Below are 20,275 nucleotides of genomic sequence, written 5' to 3' on the forward strand. Positions count from 1 at the left end.
ATTTATTATGTAACTTATGGCACTTATGTAAGCATTATTTAGTAATAAAAGGAGAATGATGATGGGCTGAACACACGAGAACATTCAGTTGATCCACTGAGTTGTTTATTATCATTATGCTTCATGAACAAATACAACAGAAAAATGGTCCCTTACATGTACACAATAAACACAAGGACTGAAACAATAGAAGCTGCAGACTTTACTAATCATAAACAGGTGTGCACGTATCTTTAATAACTGAACATGTTCTGCGGCCGTTTGGTTCCCAACAGAACAAAAGGAATCAAGATTCAGTTTAAAGTCATTTACAACATGCAGCATTATCCCATAGACCTCTTGGTTATTATGAATGAAATATAAAATCTGATTAGGACAACAATGATGATATCATAGTCCATAGAACAAACATGTTTATGTCTGAAAATTACAAATATATAGTTGCATAAAAAAACATGTGATTTACCATCAATAGGTATTTAATATACATTTCAAATTAAAAATGAGATCTTAATAAAAGCTGCTTAGCGAACCCTATGGGAGATCCTTAAAGTCTCTTCCTTTCATGATTCATCATCATCAACTTTTAGGAAGCCCCATAAAAAGGAGGGGGAGGGGGAGACGGGGGGGAGGAGAAGGGGGAGACGGGGGGGAGGAGGAAGGGGAGACGGGGGGGAGGGAGAGAGGGAGACGGGGGGGAGGGGGAGACGGGGGGGAGGGAAAGATGCGAGAGAAAGAGAGCGAGACAGAGACTATAACTGCCCTAGAGACTGACGAAAAAGCAGTGCGTGTGTGTGTGCGTTTCTGTGTGTGTGTGTGTGTGTGTGTGTATGTGTGTATGTGTGTGTGTGTGTGTGTGTGTGTGCCCGTCCCGGCCATCCTTTTTTTTTTTCCTACACAGAGAGAGAGAGAGAGAGAGAGAGAGAGAGAGAGAGAGAGAGAGAGAGAGAGAGAGAGAGACTATAACTCACACAGAGACGCTGACCCGGTCCCCCCCCAGTCCCACCCTACCCTAAACCCAGGGAGGAGGTCCTCCTGGGTGAAGGAGGTCCTGAAGGTGTGGATGTGTGTCAGTGTGTCTGAGGACCCTCCTCCACCTGGGGACACTCTGTAGAAGGACAGAGTGCCAGCAGGCCGGTCCAGATACACTCCTACTCTGGTAGAGCCAGCGGGGCGGAGAGGGAGGACTGTCCCTCTACCGTTGTACCAGGCAGAGTAATAATCATCATCACACTCAAGCCTCCAGGACTCGTTGTTCCCTCCAAGCAGGCTGTCATAACCCCGTCCTCTCCTTGTGATTCCTCTGTATGTCACTGCTATACCAACCCATCCTTTCCTCTCTACCTCCCAGTAACAGCGGCCAGTCAGAGCCTCTCTACACAACACCTGCTCCCAGCGGTCAAATCTCTCTGGGTGATCCGGATACGACTGGTCCTTTCCGACCCGCGTCACCTTTCTGTTGTCCTCAGACAGAGAGAGGAGTCTGTGGGCTGTGTTTGGGTCCAGTGTGAGTTCACAGGCATCTGACGGAGAACAAGACATGATGAGCTACTGAACCCTTCTGCATCTTCATCATCATCATCATCATCATCACTAGTACTGCTGGAAGCATTGACATCTTAGATATGCTAGGATGCTAAATCCGAGGACGCTCAGGCGCTCAGGCACACACACACACACACACACACACACACACACACACACACACACACACACACACACACACACACACACACACACACACACACACACACACACACACACACACACACACACACACACACACACACACACACACACACACCATAACTTGGTCAAAATTCAACCGTTTACCATCACTCAAACTATTAAACAAATCTACACATTTGTATCTTCGATAGTATTTAATCAGAATTTCGATATCATTTATACTTTTTTCAGAATCACAGTTTTAGTTTCACTCCGGATTCGTTCTCAGTTGGTCTCACTCTAGCCGTTTGCCTCAGCTGTTGCTCGTTGAGCAATCAGTGGACATCACAGCACTCTGGAGGAGTCTGGTTAAAGTCACGTGGTGGAGGGTAGTGTGGTCTTTGTTAGTCTCTGGCCGTTTCTCAATACCAAGTACGCAAACTACGGACTCATGGACTTGGAAGTGCGTACTTGGCAAGTCCAGACTTCCAAGTACAGACTTCCGAGGACGCGAGTACGCACCTGTGACGTCACCACCTCAGCTCTGTTAACTGCTTTACGGCCTCATGTAGGCATACACTACTGAACAATTTAAACTAATGATATAAAACTAAACCCCAGCCTCTTTCATTTTAAAATAGTATGTCAATATTTTCAATGAATATAAATGAAAAGATATGCTTATCGTGTGTATAAGCTATTCACACAACTTTTTATATGTAGGGTACAGATGCGCGTGCCTAACTGGCTATGTAGTTGGAGAGTAGACTATTGATATAATAATAATAACGAATGAGCGAGAAATGACACAGATTAGAACACACACACACACACACACACACACACACACACACACACACACACACACACACACACACACACACACACACACACACACACACACACACACGATCGGATGGATCCGACCAAGATTTTCGTTGCCGTTGTGTTGGGTTTCCTCTATCAGCGACTTATACAATAAAAACAAATTATATTAAACAAAACCCCAGCCTCTTTAATTTTAAAATAGTATGTCAATATTTTGAATGAATAGGCCTACATTTTTCTTATATATGTCAAATGTTCCTATATATAGCCTATTATTATAGCTTACATACTAATATTTTAAAACATGGTAATGCGAAATGCATCCTGGGATATTTAACGGTCCAAGTCCACACAAGTCACCTCCGATGCGTCCTCGGTGGAACGGCCAGTTTAAGAACGCATGGAGAACACACACGGGTTTTACGACTGTACTTGACTTGATGCGTACTTGGAATTGGAACAGTACTTGGGCTACGACTGATGACGTTTCACGAGAACGCAAAGTACACAAGTACAGACGAGAACGCAAATTGAGAAACGGCCTCTCTCTCTCCCTCATGGACTACAACAATGGACTACAACAATGGACTACAATAGTGGACTACAATAGTGGACGTTGTCCGACCACTTTTTTAAATGTCAGCCACAGTTCGGCTTTCGGCCCCAACCTCATTGATCGACCCGGCAACGTTTTCCCACGCCAGTTTTTTGCTTTTGGTGCTGATTCCGGAGGAAAGAGAGCCAAACAAGATCTTATTTCTGGCCTCTACCTCAGAAATCAGCACCTCCACCTCGCATTCACTAAAGTTATTTTTTCTTCCTTTCTCCATTTTCTCCTTTCTCCTAACGAGCGCACTACTGCAGGTTTATTTATACTAATTAGCATATTAAATGAGGGAGGAGACGGGTGGAGATGGAAATGGGTGGAGAGACGGGCTCGTGCATGTGCGCTCAATTTCGATTCGAAATCGAATCGGATGTATCAATCGATTCGCTCGATTGATACATCCAGATTTTTTTGTGAGCATCAGCTTTCCAGATTTTGGCGTCCGCAAAGTTTTAGTCAGAAATCCACGCAAGTCTTACACAACAACACACAACTCACTGCCTCCCTGCTTCTAGCCAATCAGCTACTAGCCACCACCAATATACTACCCGGCCTTCTTTCATCCGCCGTCATGTCTCGTCTCCACCTTGGATTATCACTCCTGCTACTCCAGACTCTTAGGACTCTCTCCTCTACTCCACCAACTTCTGGCCCACTCAGCTACACCGCCGCTGACCTTCACCGCCTCAACAATAACCATCGTCTCTCTGCTGCTGCTGCCCCTGCAGCCAGCACAGCCGGAATCCTCCGCCGACGCCGCTACATCCATCCAGGTTCTGGCCCCTCTCGCAACCAACACCTCCCCCATGGCTCACCCATCCCCTCACTCTGGACTAACTCTCGCCCCCCCGTCACCCCCACCTGCCGTGCTGCCAACCTCACTAACCTCCGTTCCCCCTCCCCTGCCCCCCATCCATCTCCCTCGCACTGCTGAACTGTCGCTCCCTCTCCAACAAATCACCCGTTATATCTGAACTGCTACTGGACAATAACATCGATCTGCTCCTCCTCTGTGAAACATGGCAACAGCCCCTGGACTTCTACGCTCTCAATCAAGCCACTCCTTCCAATTACAGTTACATTGCCAAATCCCCCCTCTCTGGCCGAGGGGGAGGCGTTGGCGTTCTTCATAAACAATCCCTGTCCATCACTGAACTGAACCTCAACCTCCCATCTATCTCATCCTTTGAACACCTTGCCTTCTCCCTCCCCAACTCTATCACCGCTGATCTAATCTACCGTCCTCTGAAGCCACACCCATCTTTTCTCTCTGAACTGTCTGAACTCCTCACCATTGCGTCCTCTCTCTCTTCCCGCCTCCTAGTTACCGGTGACTTCAACATCCACACGGACAAGCCGACCGCCCCACTGACATCTGACTTCCTCTCCCTTCTCGCCTGTTTCCACCTCACCCAACACATTGACTTCCCCACCCATACCAAAGGCCATATCCTCCACATAGTCTGCTCCGCCTCCCTACCCGTATCTAACCCCCATCCTCTCCCCTTCCCACTCTCTGATCATCTCTGCATCCTCTTCTCCGCTCCTCTACCCTCACCCCATAATCCCAAAAAGCGCTCCATTTCCTACCGCAACATCAAACCAGTCAACCCACTCTCACCCTCCCAGCTCATGTCCTCTGCCTTCCCCCCTGACTCTGCCCCCTCTTCCCCTGACGACTATGCCATCATGCTCAACTCCATCCTTTCTGACTCCCTTGACTCCCTTTCCCCCTGGAAGACTTCCTCTGTCTCATTCACTAACTCCGCCCCCTGTTACACCCCGGAACTCCGCACCATGAAACAGACTGGCCGCCAACTCGAGCGGTTATGCAAGCGAACCCGCCTCACCGTTCACGCCGAAGCCTACAAACATCACATCTCCTCCTACCGTGACGCTCTCCATGCTGCTAAATCCGCCCACTTCTCCACCCTCATCAACAGCACCAACCGGAACCCCCGCATCCTGTTCTCCACCGTCAACAAACTGCTCCAGCCGCCGGACATTAATCCACCCTCCTCACCTGACCTCTGTAACTCTTTCCTCCTCGCCTTTAACCATAAAATCTCCCAAATCAACAGCTCCCTGACTGCCGCCGTTAGTAACTCCTCCACCCCCACCATTCCTATCCCCCCCCCTCCCTGACCACCCACCCTCCCCTTCTCTCACTGCCTTCTCCCCTGTTGACTCCTCCCACATTTTGGACATCATCACTGCGTCCAAGACAACCACCTGCTCTCTCGACCCCCTCCCAACGACTCTAACCAAGGCTTGCCTCCCTCTCCTCATCCCCCACCTCACCACCCTCTTCAATCAGTCCCTATCCCTTGGTCATGTTCCCTCTGTCTACAAACTTGCCTCCATCACCCCCATCCTCAAAAAGCCCACCCTTGATCCAGCCAACCTCTCCAACTACCGCCCCATCTCCAACCTGCCGTTCCTCTCCAAAACTCTGGAACGCATTGTCACCGCCCAACTCCACACCCACCTCCGGTCAAACAACCTCTATGAACCCCTCCAGTCAAACAACCTCTATGAACCCCTCCAGTCAAACAACCTCTATGAACCCCTCCAGTCAAACAACCTCTATGAACCCCTCCAGTCAAACAACCTCTATGAACCCCTCCAGTCAAACAACCTCTATGAACCCCTCCAGTCAAACAACCTCTATGAACCCCTCCAGTCAAACAACCTCTATGAACCCCTCCAGTCTGGCTTCCGCCCGCTTCACAGCACCGAAACTGCCCTTGTCAAAGTCATCAATGATCTCCTCACCTCTGCAGACTGCGGTGCCCTCAACATCCTGCTTTTACTAGACCTCAGCGCAGCCTTTGATACTGTACACCATTCCATCCTCCTCAAAAGGCTGCGCCAACAGGGTGCAGTTGAGGGCACCGCACTCGACTGGCTCACCTCCTACCTCACCAACAGGCAACAGTTCGTCTCCATCTCTGGCCACACATCCACCCTCTCTCCTGTCACGCAGGGGGTCCCTCAGGGCTCAGTCCTCGGCCCCCTTCTTTTCATCTGCTACCTCTTGCCCCTTGGTCACATCATCCGCAAACTCAATCTCGATTTCCACTGTTACGCAGATGACACTCAGATCTACATCTGTACCAAAACCACCCAAAACCCTCCCCTCACCCACATCGAAACCTGCATCTCTACAAAAACATGGCTGACCCACAACTTTCTACAAAACAGAGCTCCTTCTCATAGGCACCAAATCCACTCTCAATAAAACTGGACCCATCTCACTCACCATTGACGCCTCGACCATCACTTCCTCCCCACTGGCACGCAATCTTGGTGTTATCCTGGACCCCACCCTCTCCTTCGATCCCCATGTCAGCTCCATTGTCAAGACCTCCTACTTTCACCTCCGCCGCATCGCCAAAATCAGACTCCCCCCCCCCTGCTGCTGAATCCCTTATCCACGCCTTCATCTCCTCCCGTCTTGACTACTGCAACTCCCTCCTCACTGGCATCACCTCTCATTCCCTCCATAGACTCCAAATGGTCCAAAACTCTGCTGCTCGCCTCCTCACTCACACCCGGTCCCGTGAGCACATCACTACCGTTCTCCACACTCTCCACTGGCTCCCCGTCAAACAACGTATCAGTTTCAAAATACTCCTCCTGACTTTCAAAGCTCTCCACCCCCATCGCCCCTCCCGAGCCCTCCGATCCTCCTCCACTCTCACTCTAACCGTACCACCCTCCAAACTGAAAACATTCGGTGACAGAGCCTTCTCCAGGGCAGCCCCCCGACTATGGAACTCTCTTCCCCAACCTGTCCGCGACTCTCCCTCACTTCCCACATTCAAATCCACTCTAAAAACCTCTCTCTTTTCCCAAGCCTACGACCTCCCCTACCCATAACCACCTTCATCCCTGCCCCTGCCCATGTCCCCCTGACACCTTTCGTGTTTTTTATGTCTTCCACAATGTAAGCGTCTTTGGGTCACTGAAAAGCGCTATATAAATTTCATGAATTATTATTATTATTATTATTAACAGTAGAACACGTATAGTTAAAAGCCTAAACAGCCTCGTTGGTGGATAGCAGCATAGGCTCTGTTTGATTGAATAAGGGTTGTATTTCTTGCCTACTACCTCCCACCGATCCACTGCCTCTCTGTCCTCTCCCTACGCTTCAATCACGTAATGATGATGATCTGACAATGCACGCACATTGTAAAAATAAACAAATAAGGAATGTATCACTACTTATTAATTACTACTAATTATTATTACATAGTTCATGCGTTATATAAGCACCAGTAAAAAAATGTGTGTTTGTTGTGTGTCAAGTTGTTAACTGATGCTATAGGTTAGACTACGACATAGTAATGTTACCAATAAAAAACATCATAAACATGGCAACATAATTCACTATCTTGCTCAAGGAGTAATTACTCATACATGCTCACACTAATGGTTCAATGCAGTTTGAAGTTTGTTTGAAATAGCGTACCTCATCATCACCCGAAAGAATGGGATGACAGGTTGTCATAGCTTCTTGGCACATACCGCCTACCGTAGTTGCAACCAGGTTGCAACGTCCATTTTAAAAAGCGAGCACTGTTCGTTTGAATGCACTATATCATTTTACCACGAGATGGGAGTAATTCCTACACAGTGTCCCTTTAAGCTATGTAGCTTTATCATGTTTTCAACCTCACTTTACACTGCAGCACTCACAACATTGTCTTCAGGGAAAAACATTTTACATGTTTCATTTTGTTCTGTAAAACAAATCTTTCTATTTTAAGAATATTGAATGTACATTTGACAGCCCTAAATCAAACTAATCAGATACTTACACTTGTTTAGAGCTGATCTCAGGTCAGCCACCTTCTCCAGCTCCATGTTCAGTGTCTCCTCCAGCTGATCCTGGGATCTCCTCACGAGGTTAGTAGGGGGAGAGACTGGTGAGGCTACAAGCAGAGGAAAGCCAAGAAGAGGTTCAATATGAAGACCCTGATTGGGAAGACATTCAAGAACATGGTGTTCAAGAACACCACCTGTGTTCAGAGCAGAGTGGAACGATCACATCGTGTTTTGGGGAGACAAAAAAAACATAGGATTTCATTCATGTTCTCGAGATGATTGGTCTTGTTTTAGTAACAGTGATAAAATGGCATCAATTTTGGGTTCAATTGCTCTTCAAAAAGAATATGACCGAACAGCGGTATGGGCGGTGTGGCACAGTATCATACCGGAGACATTCTGGATCATTGGACAACCCTAAGATGAATCAAACTAAACAAACACTTACACTTCTTTAAATCTGGTTCCAGGTCAGGCAGCTTCTTCATCTCCATGTTCAGTGTCTCCTCCAGCTGATCCAGGGCTCTCCTCAAGGTCCCAACGTATGACGGAGGACGGACCTCCACCGTCGTCCAGTTCCTGGTGGGTGGAGGATCCTTCAGGGATCTGAAGGTCTGGAGGAGGTGGAGGTGGTCTTCAGTGTGTGAGAGCTGCTTCACCTCTGATCTTCTATTGGTCAGATCTTCTATCTCCTGCTCCAGCTCTTTGATGAGGCCTTCAGCTTCTTTCTCTGTGGATTTCAGTTTCTCTTTAACCGTTTGGTTGTGATCATCCTGGCACTTTTCAACAGAGCGCTTCAGAGCGGTGAAGACCTGCACACCATCGGCTATCTCTTTGTCTGCGTCTGCTTTGCTACGTCCCACTGTGTCTCTGATGTCCTTAATCTTTAGTTGTCTCTCCTGGATCATCTGCTGAACTTCAGCCTCTATCTTCCCCAGCTGGGCCGTCTTCACTTCATATTCCTCCTTTAGAGGTACAACAGGATGGGACTTGTGGTTACCCTCTGTGCAGAACAGACACACACACACCTGTTCAGTCTGGCAGAAGAGCTCCAGAAGTCGGTCGTGTTTCTTACACACCCTGTCCTCCAGACGGTCCATAGGCTCGACCAGCTGATGTCTCTTCAGGCCTGCGACTCTCTGATGAGGCTCCAGGTGGGTTTGGCAGTAAGACGTAAAACACGTCAGGCAGGACTTCACAGCCTTCAGCTGGGTCCCAGTACAGACGTCACAGGGAACTTCTCCTGGTTCAACACAAGGCTGCTCTTTGACTGGTGCAGAACTTCTAAACCGATCAACCATCCCTGATAAGAGGGTATTAACCCGTAGATCAGGTCTTGTGTGGAACAGCTCGGTGCAAACAGGACATTTGTACTGGACTTGGTCATCCCAGAACGTTGTAATACAGGTTCTACAGAAGTTGTGTCCACATGGTGTGAAAACTGGGCTGTTGAACACATCCAGACAGATGGAACAGGAGAAGTCCTCTTCAGACCAGGAAGTAGCAGAGGCCATTCCTAGAAAACATGGATAACAATAGTAAAATAACAGTTTGAACTCGTTCAAATGCAAGTGCTTTATACGTTATATATTTTGTTGTTTCAAGCTGAAATCTTCATCCAATAGGAGGTACAACATGAAGTCCTGCAGACAGGACAGCTTCACTGAGGATGAGGGGTCAATATTTTGGACTCACCTTACAATGTTTGTCTGATTATTTAGTTTAATTTAAATTAAAGGATTTATACATTCTCAAAGTACATTTATATCAATTATTGTCTAAAATATGGGATAAGTATGTGTCCAAAAACAACGTTTGCATAGGGTGAGAAGTCTGAGACTTCTGCCCAGTTGAAACAGCCGAGTGTCACAACAACAGATCTGAGATCTGGTTAATTTCCCCGCACATCAGGCTTGAGGGAAGCCCAGGCTGATCGTCCGCTGAACTCCTATATAACGGAGTTAGTAACTGAATTACTCTATAATAAAAGTAACTAGTTACCAGGGAAAGTAATTATTTGCGTTACTGTAAAAAAAAAAAAAAAGTAGCTTTGTAGATACGTGTGTCGTTGTGGGATGCTTCATTAAATTAGAGTTGCTTACAACGGATGTCGACAAAGTCTTTGCTCCTGGACATAACGTTCACTTTACATGCACATTCTTGCCTTTGACCTCAATGAATTTGAAGTAGTGCTTATATCTCCACCTTGAAAATGCCACCTTTTCATCGGATTGCTCCGGACTCGCCATTTCTACTGCTTCGTCGAATCTGTTTGGTGTTTGTGTGTGCGTGTGGCACGCGTATCCTGGCTTGTGTGTAAAAACACTGGCTCCGATTGGCTACCATGAAACACGACTCTGCCTTAGCCAATCATAATCGCTAACCCACCCGGTCTGCTAGCAGTTTGTGTGTGCAGCCAGGGGTGCGTTCGGATTACGCAGTTTATTCAATGAATTCATAGTAACGCACCGCATTTAACTGTCAGTAACGGCGTTGTAACGACGGAAAAATTAGTTAGATTACCCGTTACTGAAAAAATAACAGCGTTACCTAACGCCGTTATTTTAAACAGCCTTATTCCAAACACTGCTCAGATGAAGCGCTGGGAAGGATTTAAGCACACGGTTTCCACACCGCGGGCGCGGTTATCCACCGAGATAATAATTTTATTTGAAATGAAAACGGTAATTGTTATTGACAACATTTTTATCGCGGTTTACCGTTACACCGGTAACCGTTACATCCCTACTCTAACCTGAATGGACTTTGAAGGGTTTGAGACCAGAGTTCTGTCAGGGTTAGAGCCCTAGAATCCGGGTTGGAGTCCCAGAGAAAGTGGGTATACCACGTGGGTATACCAGAGAGACTGTTGATCTGATCTTAAATACATTGCACTTTCTAAAATGCTTTTTTAACTTTAGCCTTTATTTCTATTTATTTTAATTTTACTATCTATTATTTTCTTTTTATTGTATGACAATGTTAATATGTGAAGCACTTTGAGTCTGCCTTGTGTATGAAAAGTGCTATATAAATAAAGTTGCCTTGCCTAACCTGGTGCATCATTAAAAATATTAATGTTTAAATTAAGAATTGACCCCAAAGCACTTCATGAATTTTTTCATCAAACATGACCAACAGCCTGTCAGCCTGTTGGTCATGTAAGTACCAATGCAGTATCAATGCATAGAACAACACTGCCACCTACTGGTTGAGGAGGGCGGGCCATTTGTGAATCACGAGCTATTTGCTTGTGGATCTGTGCGGATCTTCGACAAGAATGTCTCAAAAATGCGTAAGTGAGGAAAGAGATGCGCGTGCGTGAGTAATGATCCACAAATGCTGAGTCATACTTCACGAGCAGAATTTTCAGTTTTGCAAATGGCTTTTTGTTTTTACAAATGGAAAATTGTGTATTTACAAAAACACAATATATTTACAAGTATGTAAAAACCAAAATACAAGTTACAAATGATAAATTTGTATTTGTGGATAGCAAAACACGTGTGCAAATCAAAAATATTTGTAGATCACCATCTGTGCGTTTACAGATATTAATGAGACAAATTTAAGCCCATACTATTCAGGATGGGACATTGCAGACATTCCAATGTCATGCCTGTTAAATGTGTGATTAATGTGCGGCTATCGGCTTTAGAAACTGGATAGATTACCATGTCTACATCATCCTCTGGCCAAATCATTTTTAGGGTAATTTGAAGGGATTGTAACCTTTTCATCAAAGACCGCCTCTCTCCTCCTCATTAGCCTTAAAGCTACAGGAACGTTTGTGGAGCTCATTGTGGGACTGGCCCGTAGCGGCTGGAACTCTGCACCAAGGATGAATTTCGGGAATGAGTCTTCAAATACTGTATTAGGGGCCACTAACACCGATATAAAGGCATCCGTAAAGTAGCATGGGCCCTTTAGTGCCCCACTTCACTCAAAAAGAATAGAACAGTGGAATATGACTGCATGATTAATATGACTACATGATTAATATGACTACATGTTCAATATGACTACATGATTAATATGACTACATGATTAATATGACTACATGTCTACTATGACTACATGTCTAATATGACTACATGATTAATATGACTACATGATTAATATGACTACATGTCCAATATGACTACATGATTAATATGACTACATGTCTAATATGACTACATGATTAATATGACTACATGATTAATATGACTGCATGATTAATATGACTACATGATTAATATGACTACATGATTCATATGACTACATGATTCATATGACTACATGATTAATATGACTACATGATTCATATGACTACATGATTCATATGACCGTGTGATGTCTAGAGCAGGGGTTCCCAAACTTGTGCCGTGGCCCACTTTAAAATCTGAAAATCTCTCGCGGCCCACCCAACAACTCTGATCAACACACAAGACGAATTATTTCTTCTTTTTATTTCATGAACAGTATGGATACACTGGATATGAGTGACATTATATCACCTGCATCTTACCTAATGTAGGAAATTAACAAAAAGCGAACTGTCAGGGCCGTATCCTGACTGTTTGACATTGAACAAAAAGCGTAGGCATATAAAAAAGCAGCCAAATAACAACATGAAGGAGAAAAAAACAGAACATTATTTGAACGCTGAATCAGACCAATAAGGGGGAAAAAAAAGGGGAATAGTAGCGGGAGAAAGATAAAAAAAAAACACACACACGCAACTCTCCTTCACTCGTCTATTTGAATGAGGAAGAGGAGCGCGAGGAGCCCCGAGGCATTACCAACAGATCGACGAATCAAACGACCGACGAATATTATTGTTACCATGGTAACAATAATATAACAACAATATATAATACAAACCGTATGTATGAATAAACTGTTACATACAACTTGCTATGAATAAATTGTTATATACAACTTGTCACACATGCTTATTACAATCCATCACAGCTGGGCCGTTTAATGGCACAAAACAAGTCCATCTTGACATTAACCCAAGACTCAGTGCAGTCTCTGTGAAACCGGCGATTCGCGAACGATTCGGTCGGAACGAACGAATCCCGAAGGTGAACGACGAGAACTGATTCCCAAAAAGAAGAGAACTGATTCCTTTTTTTTTTTAACATAAAATAAAAATATGGTCACGTAAATAAAAGATAGAAACGAACAGAGCTTCGTCTCCCCTCGACTTCATATTGATTGAGTCTAAAACGTTCTCATGTTGATTGAGTCTAAAACGTTCTCATATTGAATGAGTCTAAAACGTTCTCATATTGATTGAGTCTAAAACGTTCTCATATTGATTGAGTCTAAAACGTTCTCAAACCACACGTAATGCTCGAGCGGCGTCGTAGGCTAATGCTACAGACATTAGCTGTTTTCCCGAGCACCGTCACCGTCGGAGACCTTCTGGTGGTTTAAAAGGCTCCGTTTGCGGGCGTACCTCATATTTAAAAGCAAAGCGGTGAGGCCAGACACCTGAGATGCCCTGCCAAATGACGTAACAGACCATATGACTTAACAAACTGAACGAACTGAACGAACGAATCAAACGAACGATTTGTGACAGTGAAGGGAACTGAAAGAACTGATTCCCGGAAAAGAATCATTTTGCCCATGCCTAGAAACCACCCGCAGTTTATCTCGATATACTGGTTCTCCCGTCAATAATGAAATACGGAAAGATACGTTCCGGCTCAAAAGTTGGTCAGATAAATGAAGAATAAAACATAATTTAAATTAAAATATTTAACCATAAATATTTAATGGTTACTCAAAACTTAATTACAAAATAGAAAATGACCTCTCGCGGCCCACCTGCAGTACCTTCGCGGCCCACCAGGGGGCCGCGGCCCACACTTTGGGAATCACTGGTCTAGAGAAAGCGCATTCTGGTTACAAAAAGGTTACAGAAAGCTTAGCTGAAAGAAGACAGTGCACGTGCGTATATTTGCATAACGCGATCTGATTGGGTGACGGATCCGTCGCTGCCTGAAAAGTTAAACTTGACGGACGGACCCACAATGCACTTCGGGAGCGTCCCACGCAAGGCCAACGCCTTTCATACCCGCTGCGCGTCCGTCGACGGGCTGCAGCTGCGGGCGAGAGGGTCCGCGATCTGCCTCCGTAGCGGCTCCAACGCGGCGTGCAGGTGGACCCCGACACGGGTCCGTTTCGCGGATAGGGTGAGGGTTAGGTTTAGGGTGAGGGTGAGGGTTAGGGTGAGGGTTAGGTTTAGGGTGAGGGTTAGGGTGAGGGTGAGGGTGAGGGTTAGGGTGAGGGTGAGGAGTCAGCGTGTGAGTTTGCCTGACAGGCTGCCTGTCCGATCCTAGCGCTCCCCTAGTTCACATCATAACCCGCTGTAGGGCCGGTCCGTACGGGGTCACACCGCGGGGAGAGAGGCGCGGAGGTCGTGTTGTTTTACTCACCTGGTTGCGGTTGCTGTCGGTCAGACTGTGTGTGTCCCAAAACGTGTTGTGTTGTTCTCCTGAGGGAGAGAACTGCTTCCTCCTCGTCGGGTTTCTGTCAACCTTAAGTTTCGTTTCGCGAACATCACGTCCTCTCCTGGCCCCGCCCCCACGGACACACGCCCCGTGTGTGTGTGTGTGTGTGTGTGTGTGTGTGTGTGTGTGTGTGTGTGTGTGTGTGTGTGTGTGTGTGTGTGTGTGTGTGTGTGTGTGTGTGTGTGTGTTCTTTAAGATTCTCCCCACCGAACGGGGCGCCAGAAGGAGACACGTTGTTTTAACTCTTTGTGGTTTTTTATTTGCTTTGTTTGATTTTCCTTATGCAGTTGTTTTAGTCCACAAATAACAGGTTATAAACCTGTAGAATAGAAAGGCTACGGTGTAAACAACAATATTGATAGCCACATACATAATATACTATCAATTCTGAATAATAAACAAATATAAATTACAATAGTCAGTATTTAGTGTTATAATAATAGTATAATATATAATATAGTATAAAATAATTAGTGTTTAAACTGAATATGCAACAATTCCCCGCACAAGCAACATTGCACATTAAACACTAAATATACATTAAACATTGCACTGCCACACAAAAGCCACATTGCACATTAAACATTAATTAGTGTTAATTAAAGTGCGATGAACTACATTACCCAGCCTGCACCGCAAACAGGACGTATTCTCGTGTGACAGCGAAGACGCCCCAACTCCAAACTTTTCCAGGGATGCAGAGCGTGACCAGACAGACCAACTTAAACCGCGGCTCAATGGACACAAACAGCAGCTTACCGGTGGCGCGTCTCTCCTGACGAGACAACGCGCTGAGACCAGCGCTAGCTCCCGTTTATAGCGCGTGCCCGTAGTCAACGTGCCCGTGCACGAGATTCAAACACGCCCCTTTGGGATTTTACTGGTTCGACTCTCGACGGGCCCGCGCTTCAATCAGGTGAGCGGACCTCCCACTTTCACCTCACCTGCTTTACGTTGCTGTTGAACACCCGTGACGTAGTGAACGTAACAGTGTGTGTGTGTGTGTGTGTGTGTGTGTGTGTGTGTGTGTGAAGAAACCTTCGCTGAGGTATTCGAGGCTGTGATTGGCTGTCACAGAGAGGAGGCGGTTCCTGTGAGGTATTCGGGGCTGTGATTGGCCGCCACAGAGAGGAGGCGGTTCCTGTAAGGTAGCCGAGGCTGTGATTGGCTGTCTGGACTTCCCAGGACTTCCCAGAACTTCATTCTTCTGCGCTGAGGATCCCTGAATCTTTCTCTAAACCCACTCTATCTTTAGGTTATTGGTTTATTATAATGATGTGATATTGTGAAGTGTGTCTGTGTAACGCTTATCAATCTCACTATGGAGAAAACAACGTTAGGTAATGTTGCAATAGATTGAAACCTAATGTGTTAAATGAGTCACTTCTCTTCAACCAGTAGAAACAGAGCGTGAAGCGTGTGTGTGTGTGTGTGTGTGTGTGTGTGTGAGTGAGTGAGAGACAGCCACAGAAAAGACAGAGAGAAAGAGAGAGAGAGGGAGAGACACACACAGACAAAGATAGAGAGAGACAACAAGAGAGAGACAGACAGACAGACAGAGACAGACAGACAGACAGAGACAGACAGACAGACAGATAAACAGACAGAGAGAGAGAGACAGACAGACAGACAGAGGGAGAGAGAGAGACAACGAGACACAGACAGACAGACAGACAGACAGAGAGGGAGAGAGAGAGAGAGAGACAGACAGACAGACAGACAGACAGACAGACAGACAGAGAGGGAGAGAGAGAGAGACAGAAGCTGCTTTCACACATGTCCTCCGTCTTTTCTCCACATTTGTGGATCAGGAGGTTTGACCGTGAGGGTCGTTCACACTGACTCACACTTGACTTTGAATCGAGGATATTGTCTCGGCTGTTCTTTATTTTGGGCCGTGGGTACAGCAGGCAAGGTCAGCTCGACTCCACGCTTTCAATCATTTAAAAAACCTGCAACTTCAAACAATTATTTTATTTATTTTACAATTAAAAAATGAACAAAACTGTCTTCTAAATGAAGGAAATGATACTGGGAAACAAATAAACCATCATAAAATATTATGAAATAATTTTATTACACGCTTAATACCACAAAAAAATCACACCTTTTTAACAAATGAAAGTGCATATGAATAAACAAAGTGTCAAGTTGGAATAAATCACACGTGAAAATCACACCAAATAATAATAACAAGGAACACAAACAGTCAGCAGATGAAGCAGTGAGAGTGTAAAGTGTGCTCCAGCGTCTGTTCTGGGGCACAGGCCCTGAACCGCGGAGGCTCCGAGGTCCACGTAGGACCATCCCCATCCCGTCCGTCTTGGTGTTGATGGGGCTCGGGCCCCCCCGGTGCGTGGGCAGTGTACCGGGGGGGGGATGCTATCTGGGGCTCTGGCCTCCACGCTGCAGTCGGGGGGGGGGGCTCTGTGCACCATGGGGCTGCGGGGCTGACAGCCTGTGCAGCGCTCGCTCCGGCACGGAGTCGAGGTCCGAGAGCCGTCGGTCCGGTCGGGCCGCCGGTCTGTCCCGGTCCTCCCGCGTCTCTTGCCGTGTGCGGTCATCCCGCTCCCGGTTCTCTAGGACCCTCAGACGTTCCCTGTCCTCCGTCCTGCGGTCCAGTTCTGCCAACTGCTGGGTGGCTTCAGCCGCTGACCCAGCGCCTCTTTGTCCTTTTACTCAAGGGCGGCGACAGCAGCTGCCTCTGGACTGAACCCTTCCTCAGCCGTGTTTCTTATCACCGGGTTCGGCGTGAGAGTGTCCGGGACAGAAGACGTCTCTGAGCTGGACGGTGACGGCATGACGGTCTCCATGCTCTCCGACGGGGAATCTGAGAGGGCTGCCACTTGCATGCTGCCAGTGGCTCGTAGCGGCCTTGTGGAGCGCCAGCCCCCCCCAGATCGTCTCACACAAGTCCTGCTACTGGCAGGTTTTGCGGTCGTTCCCACTTTTTTTGTTGTGGTCTACCACGGTGGTGAACTGCTTTTTGAGGGATTTTAATTTCGTGATGAGTTGTGTCCTTCCCTTCACAACTCCCATTTCAGCAAAAGCTTCTTCACCACACGGTCGTACATGACTGCGTCTTTCGCAGTGCCCTTCATGTGTGCGATCACCGCACTGTCGGCCCTCAAAGTAAGCAGCTGAAAAACCTCTTGGTCTTTCCAGGCCGTTCTCGTTTTGAGTCGTATGTCTCCTTGCCTCTCCTACATATGCAGCCTGCTTCTGGCGTGTTTTTTGTTCCCGCCATAGGGCGTGTTCCCGCCGTAGTGACGCTTGAAAGCGTCATCAACACGCCCACTAACGTGAAGTGAGAAATGCCGACATTCTACTGCTCATTCATATGTAAGGTAATTAGCATTTCCTCTGGAGAAAATACTACCTCGGGGGTAGTATTTTTTCAGGAGGTCCAACGTCAGGATATGTCATTCACATATACGGCACGTCCCGTAGAATAGACGGAGAACAGACGGATGCACGGTGAAAGCAGCTTATGTTACCCTCACCTAGCACCTTGTGAAATACTAAGTATGACTAAGTAGAGTGAAATGCAGATTAAAACGTAGAGTGAGTGAGTGAGTGAGTGAGTGAGTGAGTGAGTGAGTGAGTGAGTGTGTGTGTGTGTGTGTGTGTGTGTGTGTGTGTGATGGAGGGAGTGCTGTGAGTCTACACAGTAACCTTTGATCCAGACAAGTGGAATACAGATCTCTCTCTCTTCAACTCAAGTCAATTCAAAAAAGCTTTATTGGCATGAGAAACAAACGATAACATTGCTAAAGCAGGTGAAAAATGAGGAGGTCAGAATAGTGACTCTTTTTCTCTTCTGATATCATGAGAAGCTCATTCAGGGACAGCCTTGGCTCTTTGAACGTTGACCGTAGAGTAAAGGACCTCCTCCGACCGATCTGATTGGACATTGGAGCCAGCCAATCGGTGGATGTGGACGCTGGCATAGTGAAGGTCATCCTGCCGTTCTATTGGTTCACTCTGTGCTGAAGGAGCCAAGCGATTGGTCCCAGCTAAGACGTTGTCATACACAGGAACAGGAAGAGACTGACAGGGAGAGAGGGAGAGACAGAAAGGTCCATTAGAAAAGCCTTTTAAAAGGCTTCATGCCGGTTGGCCTTGACCCAGAGCTGGCTACCGTCGCTGGGGTAGGACCGTGGATCCACCACTCAACCACTAAATTGAGGGTTTTTCCTTTCACCTCCAACAGCATTTCTTCATTGGCCATCATCTCTTATGTTTGCATATTGACAGGGCAACAGACAAGACCACTCGCTAAAGAAAGAAGTCACGTTTCACATGTGGTTTGGGGCGTTGCCTCGGGGTATTTCCACTGTGTGTTCGTTCCATCATGGGTTAGTTAAATGACTTCCTGTGTCTCACCCCCTCCTCGGTCTCTGGCCGTCCTCCCAGCCCAGGGGCTTTTCTGGACGCCTTCTTTCTCCTGGGGAAGAGAACAGACGGATGAAGAAGCAGCAGGAGAAATCCATGTCAAAGAATGAAGGGAGAGAGAGAATATACCTCATCCAGAGGAAGACGAGGAGGGCTATGGGGGATAGTAAGGCCGCAGCGGTTCCTACAGCAACTAGTGTGTGTGGTGATGGTGAGGAACCTGCAACATCCATAGGCCAGTATTAGACTGTGTGCTCAAGTCCTTAAACCTGACCCTTTGATACATCAAAGGTGTTGGTCTATCAGATGAACGATTACCTGTCACATAAATGGACAACAAGGTGGAATTATGACGTCCGATTCCATTATGCGCTCTGCAGTAATAGTTTCCTCCATGCTGGGATGAGATATGAGCGATGGTGTAGTTCTGTCCTGATTGTCCCACTGAGTCTTCACGGTCCTTGAACCAGGTGAAGTCAGCTGCTGGGTTGGCATCACTGCTGCAGCTCAGAGTCACTGAGCTGCCCTCCTCTATCTCACCAGAGGGACTTGAATACACAGATGTGTTTTTAGGCCCATCTGGAGGTCATTGACATGGCATGACATTGGAGGTCAAAAACATGTATAAACATAACGTGGACTAGTATTAACGATATTGACAAGAAAAGCTTTGAGAGCTTTTGAATTGAATACATGATGAATAAATATCTTAAATATGAGAGAACTGCTCCATATGACGTTAAACCTTTAGCATTTTAAACAGTACTCTCATATCAAAAAATAGCAGAGAGTGATGTTTGCCCTATGGGATGATTCATGTAGACGAGGTTTAGATAATGTCTCTGTATTTGAATTGTGTTTTACTCACACTTCACATCGATGGAGATGGATTCTGATGTTGTCCCTCTCTCATTCTTAGCTTCACAGAGATATTGTCCAGTGTTTGAAGACTGGATGTGATCAAAGACGACCTGTTGACCCAGGCCCGTCACTCTGGAGGAATCATCTGTAGTAACCTTGAACCAGGAGAAGTTAGCTGCTGGGTTGGCATCACTGCTGCAGCTCAGAGTCACTGAGCTGCCCTCCTCTATCTCACCAGAGGGACTCACGCTCACTGAGGGGGTCTTTGGAGCATCTGGTGGCAGGTGTGTTGATAACAAGTGTTAGTTAAATGTATCACAAAAGTATTATCAAACATGTCAGGCTAGTATCATTGCCCTTTTCATTAAAGAGTCACCAAAGACAAACATCAGACTGCAGTCACCACCTCTGGCTCAACAGTGTTATTGCAGTCACAGGTAAACTGGGCCAATCAGAAACAGATGAAGTGGGATGTAATATACACATGGTACATTGAACGGTGAGGGTCTTTTGGGGAGAGCGGAGGGGTCGGTCACTTCTGACGGAGCAGGAGTAGTTCCCAGCATGCCTCGGG

At 46.5% G+C, this 20,275-nt stretch overlaps 2 protein-coding genes across 3 annotated transcripts; both read right to left on the reverse strand.

Moving 5' to 3' along the window:
• Nucleotides 1-83: 83 nt before the first annotated feature.
• On the reverse strand, nt 84-14,516 carry LOC311370848 (tripartite motif-containing protein 16-like). 2 transcript variants are annotated; one of them, XM_084489151.1, is made up of 4 exons: nt 14,371-14,516; nt 8,385-9,452; nt 7,930-8,043; nt 84-1,523 (listed from the first exon to the last, which is right to left on the reverse strand). In XM_084489151.1, the coding sequence occupies exons 2-4, from the start codon at nt 9,448-9,450 to the stop codon at nt 961-963; spliced, it is 1,743 nt and encodes a 580-aa protein (XP_084345277.1). In that variant the 5' UTR covers nt 9,451-9,452; nt 14,371-14,516; the 3' UTR covers nt 84-960. The 2 variants fall into 2 exon arrangements, with proteins under 2 accessions (XP_084345277.1, XP_084345278.1); XM_084489152.1 differs by lacking the exon at nt 7,930-8,043.
• Nucleotides 14,517-18,207: 3,691 nt separating this feature from the next.
• LOC311370849 (B-cell receptor CD22-like) lies at nt 18,208-20,265 on the reverse strand (the record flags this gene model as incomplete). The annotated part of the gene is made up of 6 exons (XM_084489153.1): nt 18,208-18,495; nt 18,832-18,892; nt 18,970-19,060; nt 19,159-19,419; nt 19,709-19,975; nt 20,193-20,265. Coding segments are annotated over 6 exons (966 nt in total), but the record flags the coding sequence as incomplete, so codon positions are not given.
• Nucleotides 20,266-20,275: the final 10 nt, after the last annotated feature.

This window comes from Micromesistius poutassou (assembly GCF_964030765.1).
Source record: "Micromesistius poutassou genome assembly, contig: SCAFFOLD_4618, whole genome shotgun sequence".
NCBI classification, from domain to species: Eukaryota; Metazoa; Chordata; class Actinopteri; order Gadiformes; family Gadidae; genus Micromesistius; species Micromesistius poutassou.

Bases quoted from the DNA above. Each gene is read 5' to 3' on its own strand.
- LOC311370848 (XM_084489151.1), bottom strand. From the start codon at position 9,450: ATGGCCTCTGCTACTTCCTGGTCTGAAGAGGACTTCTCCTGTTCCATC. The intron at 8,044-8,384 runs GTAAGTGTTTGT...CTCTGCTTGTAG, and splicing joins GGAACCAGATTTAAAGAAGT to CCTCACCAGTCTCTCCCCCT. The intron at 1,524-7,929 runs GTAAGTATCTGA...GTTCTCCGTCAG, and splicing joins GAGATCAGCTCTAAACAAGT to ATGCCTGTGAACTCACACTG.